Here is a 25069-nt window from a genome sequence, read left to right as displayed (position 1 = left end):
AACCTCAAAAAGGAAATTCTGACACATGCTAGAATATGGATGAACCTTGAAGACCTTATGCTAAGTGAAATAAGCCAAAAAACCAAATACTGTATGATTCCAGTTATATGAGATACCTACAGCAGTCAAATTCATCAGGACATCAGTAGAATGGTGGTTGCCAGGGGCTGGAGGAAGGGGAAAAAAGGGAGTGTTTAATGAACAGAGTTTCAGTTTGGAACGATGAAGAAGTTCTGGAGATGGATGGTGATGATAGCTGTGCAACAATGTGAATGTAGTTAATGTCACTGAATTGTATACTTAAAGTGCTTAAAATGGTAAATTTTATGTTTTTTATATTTTACCACAATTTTTTGAAAGGTATACAGATTGAAGATAAAACTCTTTTTTATTCCCAGATGACACTGATCATGGATGTAGAAATTCCTAAGCAATGCACAAAAAAGCTACCAGAACTAATTATTGAAGTTAGTAAAGTAACAGGATACAAGGTCTATATACTAGAGACAAACAAATGGAAATTAAAATTTTTTAAACATCTTTTACAACAGCATAAAAAAAATACGTTATGCTTAGGAGTAACTTTAACAAAACATGTATAAGACCTGTACTCTGAAAGCTCATAACTTTACTCTGAGAAATTAAAGAAAACCTAAATAAAAGGAGGAATATAACAAGTCGGTGGTTCTGAATACTCGATATTGCTAAACTGCTAAATTGTCAATTCTCCCCAAATTGATTTATAGATCAATCCCAACCAAATGGACTATACTCCTGAATGTGAAGTGTAAAATAATAAAGCTTGTAGATAATCACAGAGGAGTATATCTTCATAACCTCAATGTAGGGAAAAACCTCAGACAAGACACAAAAAAGCATTAACGATAAAGGAGAAGATTGACAAACTGAGCTACATTAAAATTAAGAACTTCTGATCATTTTTAGGTCACCATTAAAGGGTAAAAAGGCAAGCCAGAGTGGAGAGAAGATACATTTAAACACAATACATGTAACCAACAAAGGATTCTTATCCAAACATACAAAGGACTCTTCTTACTCTATAAGACAAACACAGACAAAACAGTAGAAAAATGTGCAAAAGACACACTTCACAAAAACGGATATTCAAGTAGCCAACAATCACAGGAAAAAAAGCTTAACATCATCAGATCACCAGGAAATACAAATTTCAGCCTCAACAAGATACCACTGTATACCCATCAGAATGACTAAAATTTTCTTCAATTGACAGTATCAAGGGTCAACAAAGCTGTGGACAATAGGAACTCTCACACACTGCTGGTGGGAGTATAAACTGGAAAATAAAACAACAGAAATTTATTATCTCAAAGTTCTGAAGGCTAGAAGTCCAAAATCAAGGTATGTGCAGGGCCATGTTCCCCCTGAAACCTACAGGGGAATCCTTCCTTGCCTCCTCCTTGCTTTTGGTAATTTGGTGTCAATCTTTGGTGTTTTTAAGCTTGTAGATGCAACACTCCAATCTTCTATCTTCACATGGTGTCTCCCTTTGTCTCTTCATGTGGCATTCTTTTTATAAGGTCACCAGTCACATCAGACTAGGGTCTCAGCCTACTCTAGCAAGACCTCATCTTAACTAATAACATCTGAAATGACCCTATTTCCAAATAACGTCACATTCTGAGGTACTGGGAGTTAGGACTTCAACATTTTGGGGGTGAGATGACACAATTCAGCCTATAATATACACCAAAAAGAATATTCATAAAAGCAATTTTTCACAATAGCCCCAAACTACAAACAATCCAAATGTCCATCACCATTAGAATGGATTTTTTAAAATTGTAATACATGTATATAAAGGAATACTGTACAGAAATGAAAAAAAAAGAACTACAATAACATGAAACAACTATGATAAATGTCACAAACATAGTATTGAACAAAGTAAGTCATACATGAAATACACATACTAAATCTATTCATACTAAAAATAAAAAGTAGGCAATAAAAACTAAAAATTTATTTAGGGATGCAAGGTGATGTGGTAAAAATGTAAAGAAAATAAGTGATTACCATAAAACAGGATAAGTGTGACCTCTAATCGGGACAAACATTGTGATTAGGAAGGGACATAAAGGAGCTTCTGGGGCATTGGCAATGTTCAATTTCTTTACCTGCATGGTAAGTTACACAGGTACAATGAACTGTACTATTATTTTGTGTACTTTCTGTTAACTGATATTTTAAAATAATGTAAGTGAAAGAAAAAGGAGCTTTGCTGGAAATAAAAAGTTGAAAAAATACTAGAGTTAATATCTTTATGTCAAATCAAAGTTCATGCTTAAATAAGTGGAAAGTAAGCAAAGTGCAAAAGTTCATAAATTATGTTGCCTTTTGTGTTAGAAGGGGAAATAAGAAAACATCTATTCATTTGCGCAGCAGAAATACAGTAAAGGTAAACTAGAGACTAATTAGGTTCATTTCTGTGAGAGGGGCAGGTAGGAATAAGGTGGAAAAGATAGAAGAAATGAGGAAGGGGTATGATACTTAGAATCTCTTTTGGACAGGTCTGACTTTAAGAACTATGCTAATAACTCACACATCCCACAGTACAACAACAAAACAAAATAATCAATAACAATGAGGGGAAAAACTAAAATGGAATTCAAAGCAGAACCAAATGAACTGGAACATCTGATAAATGAGTAGTGTAACCACACTGGGGGAAAAAAAAAATTAACCCAAGTGATTTTTAAACACAGTATCTGAACTATATATCTACAAACTAAAGACAAAAAGAAGTCTAAGCAAATACTGAATTCTAATTAAGAGGTTTCTTTTTTTGCAGAGGTATAGGTTAGCAATTCTAAAACAACTTTCTGTTATTCTAGGATTAAGCAAATAAGTACAAACATTGTGTATAACAAGAAACAGTTCTAATCAATGTGGAAGAAAGTTACAAATGTGAAAGAGAACAGCGTAAACCCTGTGATGAATAAACTGGAATTGGTGTTATCAGTGTGAATTGGTTCCTTTTAATATATATAGAATAGGGCTTCCCTGGTGGCGCAGTGGTTGAGAGTCCGCCTGCCGATGCAGGGGACACGGGTTTGTGCCCCGGGAAGATCCCACATGCCGCAGAGCGGCTGGGCCCGTGAGCCATGGCCGCTGAGCCTGCGCATCCGGAGCCTGTGCTCCGCGACGGGAGAAGCCACAACAGTGAGAGGCCCGCGTACCGCAAAAAAAAAAAAAAAAAAAAAAAAAAAAAAAAATATATATATATATATATATATATAGAGAGAGAGAGAGAGAGAGAGAGAGAGAGAGAGTAGACAGATATGTGTGTGTGTGTGTGGACATATGTGTATTCACTCATGTCACACACATATGTACATATCGATTTCTTTTTCTTTTTTTTTTTTGGCCACGCAGCATGCAAGATCTTAGTTCCCCAACCAGGGATAGAATCCATGCCCCCTGCAGTGGAAGCACAGAGTCTTAACCACTGGGCCACCAGAGAAGTCCCAGTATATATCTATTTCTTAACTCTATCAGCTGACAAAGCCCAGAAGCCATGACACCCCAGTAACAAATGAACACACCTTGCACACAGATCTTGATTTCCAAATATATTCTCCAACAAAAGGAACTAGGGGTCCTTAGAGAAATGGCTGACTCCAGGGTTGGAATGAGCCTGGGATATCTTATTGTGCCAAAACATAAAGAAAATCCTCAATGAACGACAAGGTCATGTCAAAAGGACCTAAGAATCAGCTTGAAACGGTTCCCATTGGCCCAATCTGGGACAATTTGAGCATCAATATAAATTAATGAGAGTAAAGAAATATAACTCGTTGAATAAATAAGAATCCAAGAGTCTAGATATAAATAAATAAGCAGGGGGGGAAAGGAAAGCTCTGCTTTATAGCAGAAAGCCAACTAATAAACACAGAAGGAATGAAGGAATTAGAAAGAAAATCACCATTCGGCAACCATAATAGTAATAAATGATTTAGGCAAGAATTATCAGTGAATGCTACTGGAGGGTAAAAGTTCTGAGCAATAACAGGGTATTTACAGACCTCGAACTACTTCCCCCCCCCCCAAATACCTATAAATTAGAAAAAGAAAAATTCTAACTTTACAGTGGAGTAACCTGACAAACACTACCTTAACCAAGTGATCAAAGTTAACATCACCAGGAATGGGACAAGTTGACAGCACGCGCCTCCACGAGCATCTTTTCCATGGTATTCCTAACAAAAGTGTATTTTTGCAATTAATATGTTAATTCAGAGTAATAGATCCAATTGTTGAATCATTCTCGTAATCCTGGAATAAACAATGCTTGGAATGTGAAAAAAAATGTTTTTAAGTGCATGAGGTGAATTTAATTATGAAAATATATCAAACAAACCCAAATTAAGAGACATTCAACAAAATAACTGGCCTAAACTCTTTAAATATCAAGTCATGAAAAACATGGAAGATTAAAGAACTGTTTCAGATTAAAGGAGACTAAAGAGCTACGACAACTAAATCTAATGCACAATTCAGGATATTCTTTTGCTGTAAATGACATTCTTGGCATCACTAGCAAGATCTGAATAAGACCTACAGATTAGATAATGGTATCATACTGGTTTAATTCTGATAATTTTACCAAGGCTATGTAAAAGAATGTCCTTGATTTTAGGAAATGCACACTAAAGTTCTTAGGGAAAATGGGCATCACGATTGCAACCGACTCTCAATCCAAAATAAAAGGTGTATATATGTGTGTATTATATGTGTATGTACACACACACACACACACACACACATACATAGAGAGAAGGAGAGAGAAACAGCAAATGACAACACGAGTTAGAGACAGGGAAAGAGAGACAGAGACTAAAGAATAAGACAAATATGGAAAACGTTAATATATGGGGAATTAGGGCAAAAGGTGTATATAGAGAAATTCTCTGTACTACTCTGACAACTCTTCTGTAAGCCTGAAATTATGTCAAAATAAAAAAACTAAAAAATCTTACACAATACAGAAAATCAGATACTTCATAAAAGTAAGAATCAAAGATGAGAAATTATTCAACCACTTAAAATAATGAAACACCACTTTTTTGCTACGTAATTGGCACTAAAAATGTAGGTGACAATACTCAGTTTCAGCGAGATTCTACAGAACTTGGTACTTTCATATTTTGCTGTTAGAGTAATAACAGGCCAAAAAAAAAAAACGTACAGATTCTAATGATTCTATGGCTGGGACTCCATACTAAGGAGATAAATACTAAGTACTGAAAACTCATGATACACTACAGCCTTATTTAAATAATGTAATCACTACAGCCTTAATGCAAATTGTAAATTGGTAAAAACTTAAGTACAACACAGGGAGAGTTTAAGAAAACAGATATAATCACTCATAGGAATTATTCAGTTAACAAAGTATAGTCTATAAAAACTAAGTAAACATGGAATAGCACATACAACAGACATAATATGATAAAGTAAAATTGTATGAACAGAATAATTACAAACTATGGTTTTAAAAATATCTACACACAGGGACTTCCCTGGTGGTCCAGTGGCTAAGACTCCATGCTTCCATGCCACAACACTGTTATAGTATCTGTAGGGTGGTGATATTGCTTAATGAGGTTGTTTTCCTTTTCTTTACCTTTCAAACTGTTAGTAACCTTACTATTTTAATACTGAGGAATATGCAACTAATAATAGAAAATAAGCTTAGCTACTATTTTAACATTAATCCTTTGTGTTTACAAAATGCATCTGGAAATATTTCAGAGGGAAAATAAGGGGGAAAACGTCATGATAAACTAATTTATACAAATACCTTTATCTTATCTTTAAACATGTATCACAGTAAATATGTGAGGGAGGAAGCTGCTCAAGTCCAGTAGGGAAAAGGTTACAAAAGATACATTAAAAATATTCAGACTGAAAGCATGAGCATCCTTACATCCTTTCTCAAAGAACAAGCACATTCTATACAAATGATTGTGACAAAGAATTTTAAAGTTCAAGAGCCTGTCACAGTAATGAGGTAAAATGTGGACAAGAGGAGTCTTGCCAAGCGTCTCTCTCGTCCAATACTCACTGAAGTCTCATTCGTTTTTCAGGGGGGCCTTTAGTACCCACAGTCTGTTGAACGTTCTTTGTGGTCTCCTTCTCCTCAGATTTTACAGTTTCTGGTATAGGTTCTGCCTCTTTCTTTGTCTGATCCACTAGACATCAAAAGCAGATATTTTTTGGAGGGGGAGGAGGGTGGAGGGATAAGACCAGTTTAGACAACAGTTAATGTGAATGGTTCAGACTCTCAAATTAATTTAGAACTACTTATCTCAAGTTTTAAATTTAGCTGTTTCATCAGGCAGATGTATAAGAACCAATTTACAAACAAAAAACCTGATAATACAAGCAAATTATGATACTAGACAAAAACACATGACATTTAAATAAGACATTATGCATAAAAAAGATACATAATTATTCTATGCCAGGTCAATGGACAGTCCAATACCTATTCTCAATGATGAAACAGAAGGCCTTTTTTCAAACTTTTGACAACCTAGAATCACCTCAGCTTCTCCACACACCCTCAATACCTGTTCATCCCACTCTAATGCATCTTTCAAATACTAATATCACTACCACAAAAGCACCACCTTTTGGCAATCAGCAGATCAAAGGTTAGGAGTAACAAACTGGCATTAGAGAGTCTAAAAGGACAAAATGATCATAATTCACCTCACATGTTATGATTGTTACTGAGTTAAACAGGCTGTTTGGTCTTATTTCAAGTTTGATAAGAATTATCAGATGAACCATACCTGGGACAGGCTTTTCTCCAGACTTTTGCTGTAATTAAAAAAAAAAAAAAAAAAAAAAAAAAGTGGGGAAGAGGGGTGAAGGAAGAGGAAGAAGAAAACAGGGCAGGTTAGCAAAGCTTTTTGCTTCTTGACGTCATAATTTTCATTAAAATTACACCTGCATGCGAATTATATTATAAATGACTTCATCAAGAGAAACTACTATCCACGTACCATAAAAAAGTAAATTTATCATTTTCTACTTCTTATTCCTGTTCCAGAAAAGACACAAATCTAAAACTAGAACAAAAGAGTCAAACATAAAAAAACCCTTGAACATCAACAAAGCCCTTTGCCTCTGCACCGAGGCTACAATGCTTTATAAAAAGTTGCTAAGGAGAATCCAATGAGAGGGAATAATGGAGCCTTCCAAGACTCCAGAGGCTTATTTGCACAGGCGATATGAGCTATAAGTAAGTAGAATGAAATTTGGATGTCTGACTTTTAAAGTTGGCAGGTATGGAACGTAAAGAAAAAGAGGTATTTTTATATGAATATAAGGCTTCTGTTGAGTGTACTATTAGAAATCAAACTGCAGGAAAAAATGATGGGGGCACTAGGAGTCAGGAACAAGGTCAGATCCTTCATTCTGCACAGCAATTCTTTTACTTCAGTGGGCCCTGTCATCTCCCTGTTCTCGCTACCCAAGTTAAATGCTTTAAAACACTTTCCTCCTCCTCTCCCTCCTTCTTCCTCCTCAAGGCTCACAACCTACCCCTCACCCTCAGCCAATAAGGGTGTCAATGTTCTCTCCCATCCATCTACCTCCAAACTTATTACACCTTTATATACAGACATATATACATAAAAAATACCTCTCTATACTTCCCTGTCATCTCAGAATAAAAGTGTTCTCTTTATTTTTATGAAGTTTAATGCCTCCATTTGTTTTCTGAATTTCTTTCTGAATTTACATGCCCTCCTTAAGCTTCTTATCTATTCCTATGACTAGCGACTACACAATTTTCTGATGTCACATGATCCAGATTCATGCTACAAACTGCCTACTAGCCCACTCCAACTACAAGTTCTGGGAACCATTACATTTAATAAGACCAAAACTGAGCTTCCCATTATTACCCATTGTACACAAAAGGTTAATATAGAAGGTCTGAGCTACTATCCTTAGAAGGGCCAGGCTGCGAGGTTGGCCTTTGGCTGGTATCTGGAAATTTGGATTTCAGGAGGGTTCCCACCATTTTGTAACTGATAATGGCAATTCATTATGCCTAGACTGTTTGTATAAAAAAAAGTTGTTTTTGCTGAATACCTGCCTTCCTTCAAAGAATGTGGAATTTTGGTATGTGCTAGATTGAAAGTACCTACCTGAAAAACCTCCCCCAAAAACGTGGGCACCAAGTCTCTAATGGACTTCCTTAGGCAGAAATATCACTTACATGTTGCTGCATTTTCACTGTTGAGGCAAGAGTGTACTCTGTATGACTCTTCATGGGAAGAAGAGAGTGTAAGGAAGCCTGCAGATGGATTCCTCCAGACTCCACTAATGCCTTTTTTCCTTATATCTGGCTGTATAGCCCTACTATGTCACTGTAATAAATCCTGTGAGTGCTTGAAGCAAATCTCCAAACATGGGGGTGGTCATGGGAATCCCCAACACAACAACATTATTACCTGTTTTATGAACATATTAGGACTTAAACATGTCTAAAGTAATTTGAGGGAACAAATAATTTTTCCTTACTTTAAAACAGGAGAGGATATAGATGGTGTAACATTGAGGAATGAGAAATCGAGAGGGGATATTCTTATACTGCTAGCACTGAACCACTTGAACTATACTGGACACTGGACCATATCCAGACATTGAAATAATGTCATTACCTAATTAGTGCACACTGTCTAATCTTTTCTAGTGAACACTGTCACACAAACTAGTAGGATGTGGTTTAAGATGGGAAAATAGAACAGAGGCGGCCTTTCTGACAAAATTTATCAGGTAACTTTGGAATAAACCTAACTGAAGCAATATCCTATGGTGTCCTAGCAGCTTCTGAAAACAGCACTGAAAAGACATTGATAATAAAAGGCACTGAAGGCCTGAACTCCTATCACATCAGTTTTGGTGTAACTTTCAGTAGTAACAAAAGTTAAAATATGGAAAAAGGAGCTTCAAGGAAAAATGCAGGACTTCTCCAATATTCTCTTGAGCACCCCCATAAAGGGGCGACATCCCTCGGATCCAGAAGTCCTAAGCTACAAATGGTTCTGGGAGACAAAATGGGTAAATAGGGGCTCACAGAAGGCTTCAAGGAGACCAAGAATCTATTTTCTTCTCCAGATCTGAGGAGAAATGCTGTGGGTTGGAGAAACAAAGGGATTATTAAAAGTCTTAGAGAACTTTGATTATTAAAAGTTCTCCTAGGTCTGCTACATAGAGTTGACATACTCTCTCTCTTTGTGAGTTGGCTTTTGGCCCCTGGATGGTTAAAAGAAGGTGAGGTTCTGGAAAATGACAACTTAAGGGTGACTATGGCTAAACCTTTACAAGAAAAATGTAAAAACTCATGGAAGCAGGTAGTCTGCAACCTGCTTAAAATAATTGGGAGGAAATAGGGGAAGAAGAGAGAAAACAAGATTGGCCACGCCTGATAACTGTTGAAGCAGGATAATATCAATAGGTACATGGGGGCTTCATTTTTTATTATTCCCTCTATTTTTATATGCGTTTCTAAATTTCCATAACTTTCTACAAAGTGAAGTTTTTTTGTTTTAAGATTCAAGAGAGTCTTTGAGCTTTCTACAGTGTCCAGCCTAGCTCACCAGGATAGAACAGTACATGGAATTCAAGTCAGGACCCCTAGCCAGAGAAAAAGGAACTGTCAGTCAGCTGGAGTACCACAGAACCCAAACACAGTAGTAAGCTACTGAATGTTCTGGAGGTTGGCTAATGAAAATAGAACCCCTAACAACTATATTTACCCCAAATCTGTTTCTTTTCCTATATTCTGAATTTGGGTTCAACACCAAGTTGATTCTAATCCTAGGCCTGAAACCTCAGAAACATCCATAATGCCAATCTCTCCATATCCAACCACCAAAGTTAGGCAATGCTAAATCTGAAATATACCTTGAATCTGTTTCCTCTCTATCTATGGCCACAGAATTAATTCAGGCTTTCCATAATCTAACTTCCTTGACTCCAAACATCACATTTTTTTAAACATCTTTATTGGAGTATAATTGCTTTACAATGGTGTGTTAGTTTCTGCTTTATAACAAAGTGAATCAGTTATACACATACATATATGCCCATATCTCTTCCCTCTTGCCTCTCCCTCCCTCCCCCCCACCCTCCCTATCCCGCCCCTCTAGGTGGTCACAAAGCACCGAGCTGATCTCCCTGTGCCATGCAGCTGCTTCCCACTAGCTATCTATTTTACATTTGGTAGTGTATATATGTCCATGCCACTCTCACTTTGTGCCAGCTTACACCTTCCCTCTCCCCGTATCCTCAAGTCCATTCTCTAGTAGGTCTGCGTCTTTATTCCCGACTTGACCCTAGGTTCTTCATGACCATTTTTTTGTTTTGTTTTTTAGATTCCATATATATGTGTTAGCATACGGTATTTGTTTTTCTCTTTCTGACTTACTTCATTCTGTATGACAGACTCTAGGTCCATCCACCTCACTACAAATAACTCAGTTTCATTTCTTTTTATGGCTGAGTAATATTCCACTGTATATATGTGCCACATATTCTTTATCTGTTCATCTGTCAATGGACACTTAGGTTGTTTCCAAGTCCTGGCTATTGTAAATAGAACTGCAATGAATATTGTGGTACATGACACATTTTCCTATGCATCTTCTATACCATGAATGGTTATCTTCCTAAAACAAACAAATAACCACATTATTTCGTTGCAACTGTTTTTAAACACTTAATGGGTCCCTACTACCATCATCAATAATTCACAGCTAGTCAGTGCTGAGGGTCAAGAAGATGAGGTAGAGGATATCTAAGTTTACTTCAAGAGAGGGTGTATTTGAAAAAGAATGTACAAAAATTACCACTGCTTTCATTTGTCTTTAGTGATGATAGTTATTGTTTTAATATTTCAAATAACATTTAATGTACCTGGAAACGTATGTTTACAGGAGTGGTACCAGGTTATGGGTTTAAAATAGTGAATAAACACACTGGACCACAGAACTAACCAAAACTGCTTTGTCGAGCATATACGATTCTTCTCAGTATGACCTTAATAGAAACTTTAAGTCTCATATTTCAGTACTCCTCCCTTCACAAACACATAAGAGTAATAAAACTTCAGAGTATTTTCTGGTTCCTTTCTTTTTTTTTTTACAGGTACACTGAGGTATAACTGATACATGAAAAATACCGCACATATCTGATATACACAATTTGATGAGTTTGGACATATACATACACCTGTGATACCATCACCACAATCAAGGTAATAAACATATCCATCACCTCCAAAAGATTTCTTCTGCTCCTTTAGTTTGGGGTTTGTGTGTGTGTGTGTGTGTGTGTGTGTGTTAAGAACACTCCATATGAGATGAACCCTCTTACCAAGTTTTTAAGTGCACAACACCATATTGTTAACTGTAAGCAGTATGTTGTACAGCAGATCTCTACAACTTATTCATCTTATATAACTGTAATTTTACAGCCTTTTTAGAACTCCCTATTTTCCCCTTCTTCCATCCTCTGGCAACCACTATAATATTTTCTGTATCTGACTATTTTAGATACCTCATGTAAGTGAAATCATATAATATTCATCCTTCTGTGACTGACTTATCTCAATTAGCACAATATCTTCCAGATTCTTCCATGACACCACAAATGGTAAAATTTCCTTCTTTTTTAAGGCTGAATAATATTAAACTATATGTATATCCCATAGTTTCTTTATCCATTCATCTGTTGATGGACATTAGGGCTATTTCCATACCTTGGCTATTGTGGATAATGCTAAATATTCACAAAACTAATAAATGTGGGAATACAGATAGCTCAGGTTTCAAACTATATTACAAAGCTACAGTAATCAAAACAGTATGGTGTTGGGATAAAAACAGACATAAATCAATGGAACAAAATAGAGAGTCCAGAAATAAACCCATGCATATATGGTCAATTAATTTACACCACACAAAAAAATTAACTAAAAATGGATTTAAGACTGGAATGTAAGATCTGAAACCATAAAACTCCCAGAAGAAAACATAGGCAGTAAGCTCCTTGACATCAGTCTTGGTGATGAGTTTTTGGGTTTGACATGAAAAGCAAATGCACCAAAAGCAAAAATAAACAAGTGAGACTACAGCAAACCAAAAAGCTTCTGCACAGCAAAGTAAATCATCAACAAAATGAAAAGGCAACCTACAAAATGGAAGGAAATATTTGCAAATCACATATCTGATAAGAAGTTAATATCCAAAATATATAAAGAACTCATATATCTCAACAGTGAAAAAACAAACAATTCAATTAAAAAATGGGCAGAGGACCTGAATAGATATTTTTCCAAAGAAGACATACAGATGACCAACAGGTACATGAAAAGGTGCTCAACATCACTAATCATCAGGGAAATGCATATCAAAACCACAATGAGATATCACTTCACAGTTGTTATAATGGTTACCATTGAAAAGACAAGAAGTAACACGTGTTGGTGAGGGTGTAAAAAAAAGGGAACACTTGTGTACTGTTGGTGGCAATACAAATTGGTGCAGCCAATATGGAAAACAGTACAGAGGTTCCCCCAAAAATTAAAAACAGAAATACCATATGATCCAGCAATCCCACTTTTGGGTATATATTTGAAGGGAATGAATACAAGATCTCGAATGGACATCTGCATTCCCACATTCACTGTGGCATTATCCACAATAGCCAAGGTATGGAAACAACCTACATGTCTGTCAACAGAATGGGTAAAGAAGATGTGAGATATATATATGTTTGTGTGAGAGAGAGACATATGTGATACACACACACACGCGCACGTGCGCACACATATACAGGAATATTGTTTAGCCATGAGAAAGAAGGATATCCTGCCATTTGTGAGAGCATGAACCTGGAGAGCATTATACTAAGTGGAGTCAGACAGGCAAATATGATATATCACATCACTTATATATGGAATCTAAAATGTTCAAACTCCTACAGAGGGTACAGCAGTGCCTGCCAGCGGCTGAGGGGGTGGGGGAAATGGGGAGATGTTGGTGAAAGGTATAAGATGAAATAAGTTCTGGAAATCTAATACACAACATGGTGATTATAGTTAGTAACACTGTATTATATATTTGAAAGTTGCTAAGAGAGTAAAACTTAAATGAACTCACCATAAAAAAGAACAGTAATTATGTGACATGACAGAGATGTTCGCTAATGCTATGGTGGTAATCATTTTGCAGTATATAAGTGTATCAAATCAACAGGTTGTACACCTTAAACTTACACAATGTTATTACACCAATTATATCTCAATAAAGCTGATAACAAAAAGTTTATCCCTAAGTATGTTTTTGATGCTATTATAAGTGGGATTTTCTTGATATCCTTTACTGATAGTTGTTAGTATACAGAAGTGCAACTGATTTTTGTGTGTTGATTTTGTATCCTGCAATTTCACTGAATTCATGTATTAGTTATAACAGTTTTTTAATGGAGTCTTTAGGGTTTTCTATGTATAAGATCATATCATCTGCAAACAGACAATTTTACTTCTTTTCCCATTTGGATCCCTTTTACTGCCTAATTTCTCTGGCTAGGTCTCCCAGCACTATGCTGAATAGAAGTGTGGAGGGTGGATATCCTTGTCTTGTTCCTGATCTTAGAGAAAAAGCTTTGTTCTTCACCACTGAATATGATAGCCGTTTGTTTGTTATACATGGCTTTTATGATGTTGAGGTACATTCCTTTTATACCTAGTTTGTTGTTTTTACCATAAAAAGGGTTTGTTATACGTGGCTTTTATGATGTTGAGGTACATTCCTTTTATACCTAGTTTGTTGTTTTTACCATAAAAAGATGTTGAATTTTCCCAAATGCTTTTTCTGCATCTATTGAGATGATCATGTGATTTTTATCCTTCATCCTGATAATGTAGTGTATCATACTGATTGATTTTAGTATGTCGAACCATCTCTGCACCCCAGGGATAAATCCCACTTGATCATGATATATGATCCTCTTAATGGGCTACTGCATTTGATTTGCTAGTATTTCATTGAGAATTTTTGCATCTATTTTTATTGGACTGTAGTTTTCTTGTCTTGTAGTGTCTTTTGGTCGTTGGTATCAGAGTAATGCTGGCCTCATAAAATGAATTTGGAAGTGTTCCCTCCTCTTTAATTTTTTGGAAGAGTTTGAGAAGGATTGGTGTTAATTCTCTTTAAATGTTTGGTAGAATTCATCCATGAAGTCATCTGTTCCTAGACATTTCTTTGGGAGGTTTGTGATTACTGATTCAGTCTCCTTATTCATTATTGGTCTGTTCAGATTTTCTATTTCTTCATGACTCAGTCTTGGTAGGTCATATGTTCTAGGAATTTCTTATAGGTTACCCAATTTCTTGGCATATAAACTGTTTATAGTAGTCTCTTACGATCATTTTACTTCTGTGGCATCAGTAGTAATGTCTCTTCAACTTCTAATTTTATTTATTTGAGTCTCCTCTCTTTGTTAGTCTAGTTAAAAGTTGGTCAATTTCGTTTATCTTTTCAAAACACCAACCCTTAGTTTCCTTGCTTTTTTGTTGTTGTTTTTATTGAAGTATAGTTGATTTAAAATGTTGTGTTAGTTTCTGGTGTATCACTGATTCTTTTCTATTGTTTTTCTAGTCTCTATTTCATAATTTTTAATCTTTGTAATTTCTTTTCTTCTGCTAACTTATAAGTGGAAATTAAACAAAACACTCCTGAACAACCAGTAGGCCAAAGAAGGAATCAAAAGGGAAATCAGAAATTATCTGGAGAGAAATTAAAATGAAACTACATCATACCAAAACTTATGGGATGCAGAAAAAGAAGTACTAAGAGGGAAGTTTATAGCAATAAATCCTACATTAAAAAGGAAAGATCACAAACAACCTAACTTTACACCTCAAGAAACTAGACAAAGAACACACTGAGGGATTTTCTTGGTTTCTGAGTATGTGTTCATTGATCATCTTTCATGTTTTTGGTTTTGCATTTTCTGTTCCCATTTTCTAGATCAGCACTGCCCAAAATATAATGTGAGCCACAAATACAAGCTATATATGTAATTTAAATTTTTCTAGTAGTCACATTTTCAGAAAGAAACAGATGAATTTTATTATTTTTAACCAAATGTATCTAAAAGAGTATCACTGACATATAATCAATATTTTTAACTATTAATGAAATATTTTATAAATTTTTTGTACTAAGTGCTTGAACCCAGTATGTATTTCACACATAACACAACTCAGTTTGGACTAGCTGTGTTTCAAATGCACAATAGTCACATGTGCCTAGGGGCTACTGTACTGTGCAGTTCTAGGTGTTCTGCCACGAATGGCCAACCACACCTAACCTCTTACACTCTGTAGTCACTACTCGTCATCTTACACAGAGCTATAATTCATTTATTTATTTATTCAACAGACATTGTTTCATCTTCACGCGCAATTCATGAGATTTCTCTAAACTGGCTTTTTGGTCCTGAGTTCCAACTGTGGCCCCTGCTCCCTTCACCACCACGTCACCATTCCAACAGTACACCTCATCCAGTAGAGTCAGGGAAGGGGGAAGGAAAGGCCTATTCTAAAGTCATCTCAGGGTGTGAAAAATCTCAGTCTAAAACAACCCTTGAAAATCTCTTAAATAGGCCCTCCACAGGAAAAACATGACCTTGTGTGTACACAGCCCTGTAAAGATAAGTAAGAGCTGAGGCAAACCATAAGAATAACATGTTCACATATTCCATCTCACACTTACTTCTCTGCAAAAGCTCATTTAGTACCACGGTACGTGGACCTGCTATTGCTGTTGGAATGCCCAAGACAACATAATGGAATTCATATAGCTCCAATGTATGTTATAAGTCTATTTATTATTACTCCTGCCTCCTCCATTTATCAGGCCAAACCCTCCACATCAAATGTACTATTCTTTTTATTACAAAGTTTTTATTATTCTATCATTTAAGGACTTAAATACCCTCTACATCAGGGTGGAAGGCAGCACGTACAGTAAAAACAGCATGAGTTTCAAATTCTAGTTTTGTTACCATCTATGACACTTTCAGCAACCTTCTGAATGAGAATATTATTATATTCAGTCCTCACAGTTTACGAAGATTCAATAAGGAATTAAACTTAAGCGCACGGAACAGTACTAATTCCATTCCCTTTACCACCTCCTCCATTAAGTCCTTGAGAAACCTTTCTTTGATTCAGAGATCATTTTTTTAACTAACAAGGAAAATCAGTATTTTTAGGTCACATCTGAAACAGTCCTCAATTAAAAATAAATATGCCAGGAAAAAGTGTTGAATCAAAATTAACCACACGCATTCTAATTACCTGCACAAATCTGGGTGGAAATTTTTGTCTAAGGTCTAGGAGTAAAGCATCCACACGCTGTCTCTGGAAAATAGAGCTCGGTTCTTCTTTCCTTTTGACTTTAGGTTTGACTTTATCTATTAAAATATAAGGTCCAAATCAAAACATTGTCTAAACTACTTTGGTGCCTTATTATTTCACAAATCTTTGTCTGCCATGAATATATTCAAATTTTATTATTTTTAATGGCTGCTATTCCAAAGATAATCCCCCCAAATACGTTAAACATAGCATATACAGAGAAGCATTCAAACTCTCCCTCTGAAATGAGGTTAAAATTCTAACATTTAAAAAGCTGATACATCTTTCAAAGACATTTCGGTTTTAGCATGTAAACATGGATAAACATCGTTCTTATGTTTCCATAATTACTTAATTATGGAAAACTTTAAGGCTAAATTTTCCATAATTACCTAAGTCACATTCAGATTATTGGTTTGAAATTATCTTGTGTATATTTTAAGTGTATTAAACAGACTTTTCCCGCAAAACCTAATAGGTACAAATGGAAAATGCAACTTTCATAAACTCAAGTAACCATACTCAATTATGAAGACTATAATCCACTGAAAAAAACAGGACAAACCAAACAACAGAAGATCATAAAGACAAGAGAGAAAAGAACTTGCAAGAAAAATTATGAAGCTAATCACGTGTGGGATTTTCCCTGGGAGGGGAGTGTGCTGGTGGACTGTCTATAAAGATAGGGTTCCAGTTAAGTTTTACTCCAAACATTTCATTAGGGTAGGGGCAAAGAGCTCTTGGGAGAAGTTTATTCAACTGATGCAAACTTTCCTAAGTCAAATGTTGTCGCCGGGACCTACTATTACGAATAAATATAACTGTATCTCAAAGACCATTCATTCCACGGGTCTGAATTTTATTTAAAGGCTACCTTTTCCATAGTAATTCATTCTAAGTTTCTATTTCTCTAGAAAGAAATGCAGAATATAGGTATACTGCTATAGATACATTTCTAGAAGTACTTTTATTAGTAAAATATGGTACAGAACAAGTAGCAGATTAGCAGCTATGGCAACTAGAGGACCTGGCATCACGACAGGCGGTAACATAGAAAGATCAGAAAACAGACTGTTCATCTGGAGATAGGGCTTTAAGAGCATCTCCCCTATTTCAAAAACTTGGAAGACTTGGGTTCCAGATTTCAAGATGACTCAACAGTTTGGTAAGCAGGAAATATCATCATTACTCATTCCTCATCACTGATTTCCCCTACATGTCCTAAATATTTTAAAACCTTGTATCAACTTATCAAAGATTATCATGTACCAAAGAGATTAAAATTTGTACCTGTTCCTATGGGAATGCTATTATTACCACATCTAGTTACATGAATCATAGCTCTGACAATGTCATCATCCTATGAAACCTTCCCACAGAGAAGTAAAACACAGCTAGAAATCATCAATAGCCATCTTCCGAAAGAAAGCAGCTTCATTCTCTGAGTAACAAAAAGTGTTTTAGGAGGGTCCCGGTGTCCCACCTACCTTGCTCTTCGTGATCTTTGAAGTGCCACCAATACCCTTTGGAAGGATGATATCGACAGTATGACATAGCTTCATCAAAAGCTGACTGAATGCCATGTACCACAGTAAGCTTAGAAAAAGAAAACAAATTCTGAATTTCTCATCAATCATCCAAAATTTACAAAGTGAACACAAAATATTACATATGCAAAGACAGTAAATCTTCTGCTTTTCAGAACCTGAATCACTATGTATCTAGGGGTGGTATATACTTTGAACATGGAGTTGGCCCACAGGAACCAATGCTTAAGATATTCTAATAGTCAACACTTTATACCAACGTACACAAGGGAGAGGAGTTCCTGTTTAATTCTCGGTAGCAAGGTAGTTCGGTTAGAAGTTTTCTTTAATGTTTAAAGTATGTAAAGACACTCACCACTCTAGAGTTTATAACTGATCCCAAGTCTGGTGCCTGATAGATCACTCCGGCAATAATATAGTAATCAGCCAGTGGGATAACTAAAGCAGCGAGGAAAAAAAATGTTTATCAATATAGCTATGCACACAAACTGCTAAATATATTTCCATAAAAAGAACAACTAAAGTTTAACATTTTCCCACACTAAAGCTTAAGGTAGGGTTTGGCAATTCCTGTTTTTGTAAATAAAGTTACATAGGAAAATAACCACACTCATTCATTTGCGTTATTATCTAAGGCCGCTATGGCACTAGTTGAATAGTTGTCTCAGAGACCATGAGGCTCCAAAGCCTAAAATATTTAGTCTCTGGACCTTCACAGAAAAAGTTTGCTAAAAAAAACGTTTGCCCTAGGAGCAGTGCTTCTTAAACTTTAACGTGCTTTTGAATCACCTGAGTATCTTGTTAAAATCAGATTCTTACTCAGTAGGGACGATGCATTTCTAACAAGTTCCTAAGTGATCCGATGCTGCTGTCAGTCAACCACACTTTGGGGAATAAGACCTTAGAGCAAGAGAGATTTAGGGCCCAGGATGAAGATACCAGACACACTGAACTTGCCTCTGTGCCCCAGTCCGAGGTCCTACGGAATAAAACAGCGGCTAGTGAGGCTGGTGCCATCTTCTGTCGCTTCTGTACCTGGAACCCTTCCATCATGGAACTCTTGTCCCCAGCCTTGTCTTTGTTCTAAGTTTCTCTGGGCAGGGACTCTAGATCTTTGACTTTTTTTTTTTTAATTAATTTATCTTTATTTATTTATTTTTGGCTGTGTTTGGTCTTTGTTGCAGTGTGCGGGCTTCTCATTGTGGTGGCTTCTCTTGTTGCGCAGCATGGGCTCTAGGTGCTCGGGCTTCGGTAGTCGTGCCTCACGGGCTCTAGGGCGCAGGCTCTGTAGTTGTGGCACACAGGCTTAGTTGCTCTGCGGCATGTGGGATCTTCCCGGACCAGGGCTCGAACCCATGTCCTCTGCACTGGCAGGCGGATTCTTAACCACTGCGCCACCAGGGAAGTCCTAGATCTTTGACTTTGAAAGTAAATTTGGATTCTTGACTCTGGAACCACAACTTCAGTAGCAAGTCATTCTCTGGAATCAATACTAGGGTGAAGGTTATTCTCAAAGGTCTTGATGAGAGTATCTAATTTAAGAGATGTAGCTGGTCATCTCTGGAATAGGTGACTAGCTCTTTGATTGAAAATCAAGTCTGAATTCTATACTTTTCGGTATGATTTCTAAAGCAAGTTTTTGTCTGGTAATTTTGATTGAATGTATCAATGAGGATTTTCCATTGATCTTTTATGAATTTGGTGCAACTGCATCTGCCAAGAATTAAACCTGATTTCCTTCTGAGAGACTAGAATTTGACAGGCAGAGGACGTCTACATGATCAGCCCTCAATAAAAATTCTGGACTCAGAGTCTCAAACGGTCTTCCCTGAGCTCTGAGCAGACATAGTACACACTGCATTTCACTACTAGAGGGAAGGTGCACTTGGTGTGGCCCCTCACAGAAGGGAAAGCATAGGAAGCCTACACATGGATTCCTACAAATCCCTAAAACAGAACCCAATCCACAAAAATAAGAACATATATAGCTCAGGAGTAAATAAATCATGGTATTTTAAGAAGAAAATAATGCCTAAAGTTTACATATTTTACCTTGAGTAGGGGACTGCCGCTGTTGCTTTCGAATGATAAAAAGAATGGGCTCTTGGGCATGTAAAAGGATGTATTCCACTCCAACCATCTGACTGAAAACAGGACACAGACACTCAGAGATCTATGAATGCCCTACAAACAATTCTCTAGAACATTCAAATTATCACATAAAAGTATAGCAACATTGTAAACAGGATAAAACTGCCTATGTTTGATATGAAAAATTGGCTGTTCAATAAAACTGGCTATTTTTCCCAGGTAGGTGGGGCTCAAATAAAGTAAGATTTCGTTTTTAAACAACAACAAAATTTCTCTACAAAAATTCATGATGAACTTAAATCGGAGTATTTTCAGTCATGAGAGTACACTGAACCTACATTTCAAAACAGGCAACCAAAATACCAGGATGCTTCCTGACCAAGGAGATCTATAAATATATATAAAATATTAAAATATACATGAACACTACACCTGTCTTAATATAGATCACTACTATATATTGTACCCAACCAGAAAACATCAAAAACCTTATCCTCACCCCCAACATATTTTTTCCTGACATACTATGTTTAAAAGCAACACCAAGGTATCTCAGTAAATGTAAATATTTACCTCAAAACAAAAGCTATTTAAAATACCAGAAATTTAATTTCTTAGAACCCCTGCTCTCCATGTTTAGCTGACAGATGAAAAACTTCATTACACAGTTGTTTCAGAAACTTTTATAATAGTAATGAATTATTTAGCATCCCAAGTCTGAAGAATCTTGCTAAATTTGGCTAAAATTTTATTTGTCAAACAAAGAAAAATCTACTATAAACTCGACTATGGTTTAAGACATCAAATTACATGTAGAGGAGACAACATATATAGTTACCTGGTTAAGGTAACAGTTGCATTGCGGAAATCAATGAGATTTACATCTAAACCTCATAGTTACATTTTAACTAGACAGTAATATGTGCAGTTATAAAGAAAAGACTTCCCAGGTTACAAGTGACTACTAATAATTCCTTTGCATGTCAAATCTGCACAAACCCAAACAAAACTCCGGTTCTTCCAACACTTCTACTCTGTACTTCATGATTCACAGCTTGAAAGAACTATTCATTACAAAATCTGCAGTTGGCAAAAATGCTACCTTCTTATAATAACTTACTTTAAGTGTTCTAATGTTAGCCTCTGCATTTTGACCACTTCATTATTACATGTTCTGTCATAAAAAGGATTACTTCTTTCTGAAAAGTAATCCAGGACACTTCCACTGTTCAAAATAGGGATCCAGGAACTGTCAACCCAAGAGATTCCCAGCAGATTATCTATAGAAAAGAAACAAAATGATAAAGGATGAGAAAAGAGAAAAAAATCCAATCCAACAAACATTTATTATGCATATAATGTAGGAGGCACTATGAATATAAGGATGACGTGGATCCTAACCTACATACCCTCACAGTCCCGCAGAAGAGCTAAGTATGCAAGAAAGCAATGACAACACAAGATCCATAATAAAGGTATGAATAAATGTGTTATGAGAGCACAGTGGAGCAAGCAGAATACCTTACCTGAGGGAACAGGAATGGTTTTTCATGGGATGAGGAGGAGGTGGGTTTTAGCACTATATGTTAAAGAATAAATAGAGGCTCACCATGGAGAAAAGAGAGGCAAAGTAATTCCAAGCAGAGGTAATGCATATACAAAGGTAGGGAAATATAAAGAATATTATATGTTTAATTGGGAGATTCTGATTGACATATATACACTAATATGTATAAAATAGATAACTAATGAGCCTGCTGTATAAAAAATAAATAAAATTCAAAGATTCAATAAATAAATAAAAGTACATTATATGTTTAAAGAATAACTCAATTAGGTGAAGAAGTTATAGGATTTGAAATCTAGAGAGGTCTTTCAAAATATCGGAAATCCTGAGTTTTTATAATGTTGGCAACTAATTCAAAAATTTTCAAACAATATGTATGCCAAAGAAAACACATCCATCGCCACTAATGGGAGATCTTCCAATTAAAGAGACAAATAAGTTAGGAATCTATTATTATAGATGAGATAATAATTATGTAAAAGGGGCAAATGAAAAGTAGAATGCCCTTAATTACAGCCATACAATTTCACATTTTAAAGAATTAAACTTTAAATTTTTCAAAATGGAAAAAGAAAACAAAGACATGATAAGTAGGGCTAGATAGCTTTAATTAATGAGCTTTTATTTGGTACTGGCTGCAATGTTTCATACCACTGACAGTACTAAATCCCACTAGCTGTAAGTCATGAAACATCAAATTGCCTATATAATTACTGGTTGAAGAAGGAAGAATGGAAAAGTTCAACCTCCCCATGCCTTAGTTTTCTCATCTATAAAATAGGGATTATAATAGTATCTGCATGCTAGATTATATATGTAAAATGCTTAGTACATTGTAATAACCCAATAAATGTTCATTATGATGATGGTGGTAGTGCTGGTAGTCAATTTCTTTTAAGATTAATATGAACAAACTTATTTCTGGCTTAACCAAAGGCTGTCCTAGTTTGTGCCTCTTTTTTTTTCTAGTTTATGCACTTCTAAAAAATATAGAAACGTCTTTCATTCTAAAAAGGTACAGGTTTACTAGATATTCAAATGGTCAAGCTAGATTAAACTCATTTTAAATGTCACTAATCTCTGCAAAGCCTTTCTCTACTTTGCAAGGCAGAAATAATGGTTTCTTTCTCTATGTCCTCATAGCGGTTTTTATATAGTTTTATAATTGATTATTAATAACCCACAAGTACAAATGTTTTCCCATTAAATGCTGAGTTTTTTAAGGAACTGGGGCTGTGGGTTACTCATCAGAACTAGCACAGGACCTGTTTGGTAAGAATTAGAAAATGTTTATTAATTCATGATTAAGGGCTAAGGACATAAATTTACACACACTCCAGTATCCAAGTATGTTCAGTTACAAACTAGTTAACTGGGGTTAAGAGGGTGGTGTGTGGCTGTGAAATAGGATATATTAGTTCTCCTACATAGAAGCTACCTGTGACCACAGCCCAATAGACTACACTACCAAAACAAGCAGACTCCAACTATTTCTTACCATCTCCACTGTTACCACCCTAGTCTGAGCCACCCCCAACTCCCCATGCATTACAAAAATGCCTTCCTAACCGGTCTCCCCTCCTACAGTGTTCTCAGCAGTCAAGGTGATCCTAAAAAAAAGTAAGTCAGGTTACGTTCATCCCTTCTGGTCAAAACCCTCCAGTGGTTCTCTATTTTACTCAGAGGACAAGCCAAAGGCCTTACCACGGCCTACAATTCCTGTATGAACAAGCCACCACACCAATTCTCTCTCTGACCTCATCTACTTCCCGCCTCCTCGCTCACTGTGCTTCAGCCATACTGGCCCCCTTGCTGTTCTTCTGACATGTTCCCACCTTAGAGCCTTTGCAATGGACCTAACAAATCTAAATAAAAAGTAAAAAGTTATGAAAGCTAAACAGCCTCGTGGACTAAATGGTCCTCTTCTGTATTCAGTAGCAAGGGAGAGCATACTGACATGGCTCTAATACAGCTCTCTAACAGTCAGCAAGTAATGAAATTAGGTACTTGATATTCTCACTTATAACGAAAGACAAACATATAGTAAACATTATCCAGAACTGCTGAAGATCACTGGACATTTTGACAATATATAAATGACAATATATTTGGAATATGTGTGCTAGACTCCAATTTGGTTAATATAGAAAAAGGAACCTCAAACGTCAGCAATAAGGTAGACCCCAGGCCAAGTGCCAAGAATGAACCAAACACTGTCGGCTCATGACCCCACCCCCTTCTCTGTCGTTCCTTCACCTGGACAGAACAGCCCCAATACTGCTGTAGAGATACGTACGTAGGACAACACCACAGGGCTCAAAGCCCAGAGCTTATTCCAACCCCTTCGTTTTGACTCTTCTAAGAGACTCCTGAAAAACTGCGAAAATCTAGGCAATTTTTCGACAGATTGGCGCTTTGGGTCGTTCACAGAAAACATTCCAAAGAGCTTGGGAGACATCACAAGGGAACCGGAATCTTGCCCCCAAGAGCTATAAATCCCTAAACCAGCTCCCAAACAATCAGGAAACAAAGGGGACAGCACAGGTTACCTCGGATATCCACCGCCGCCATAGTCCCAAAAGCGTCCTCAGGTTCTTCTTCCGGCGCAGAGTAAACGTAACAAGTCTGAGACGAAAGAGCTCGCTGCAGAGCAGAGGAATGTTGAGGAGGAACCAAAAGAGGGGAGGAGACTGCAAGGCCAGGAAGACAGGGCAGGGAAAGGGAAGAAGCGGAAAGAATAGGAGGTGGAGCGGGGCGGGGCTGAGGGGCGGGGCTGAGAGAGGGTGGGGCGGGGAAGAGGGGAGGAGCGGAGAGAAGGGGTGGGGCGGGGCTAGGAGGTGGAGCGGGGCAAGGAGGAGCGGGGAGGGATGGAGCCGGGAAGTAGAGTTGGGTTGTGGAGAGAGGGGTGGGACGAGGCAGAGAAGGGCGGGGCGGGGCTGGGAGGTGGAGCGCGGTGGGAAGGGAAGGGGTAAGAAGGGGAGGGAGAGGCTAGGAGCTGCTAGCAGGAAGGAGAGAGCAGCGCCAAAGGAGGGAGAGGTAGAGGCAGGGCATACTACCGGGGTAAAAATTTGGAGACTTTGAGGAAAAACAGAGTGAGCAGAGCCCTGCCCAACGTCCACCACTGAGGGATTCGAAAATTCGACCTTGGGCTTCCCTGGTGGCGCAGTGGTTGAGAGTCCGCCTGCCGAGGCAGGGGACGCGGGTTCGTGCCCCGGTCCGGGAAGATCCCACATGCCGCGGAACGGCTGGGCCCGTGAGCCATGGCCGCTAAGCCTGGGCCTCCGGAGCCTGTGCTCCGCAACGGGAGAGGCCACAACAGTGAAAGACCCTCGTACCGCAAAAAAAAAAGAAAGAAAATTCGACCTTGATCTCCTG

General features: G+C 37.1%; 1 protein-coding gene across 2 annotated transcripts; it reads right to left on the bottom strand.

Annotated features, from left to right (window-relative positions):
- Positions 1–365: 365 nt before the first annotated feature.
- MED6 (mediator complex subunit 6) lies at positions 366–24344 on the bottom strand. Of its 2 annotated transcripts, XM_079909108.1 has the most exons (8): positions 24244–24343; positions 21248–21407; positions 20089–20180; positions 18392–18474; positions 17977–18085; positions 16430–16545; positions 6840–6867; positions 366–6233 (listed from the first exon to the last, which is right to left on the bottom strand). In XM_079909108.1, exons 1-8 carry the CDS (start codon positions 24263–24265, stop codon positions 6103–6105), a joined length of 741 nt encoding a protein of 246 aa, XP_079765234.1. In that variant the 5' UTR covers positions 24266–24343; the 3' UTR covers positions 366–6102. The 2 variants fall into 2 exon arrangements, with proteins under 2 accessions (XP_079765234.1, XP_079765235.1); XM_079909109.1 differs by lacking the exon at positions 16430–16545 and having other exon boundaries at positions 24244–24344.
- Positions 24345–25069: the final 725 nt, after the last annotated feature.

Source organism: Stenella coeruleoalba, assembly GCF_951394435.1.
Source record: "Stenella coeruleoalba genome assembly, chromosome: 2".
Taxonomy (NCBI): domain Eukaryota; kingdom Metazoa; phylum Chordata; class Mammalia; order Artiodactyla; family Delphinidae; genus Stenella; species Stenella coeruleoalba.
This window is presented reverse-complemented; position numbering and strand designations above follow the sequence as displayed.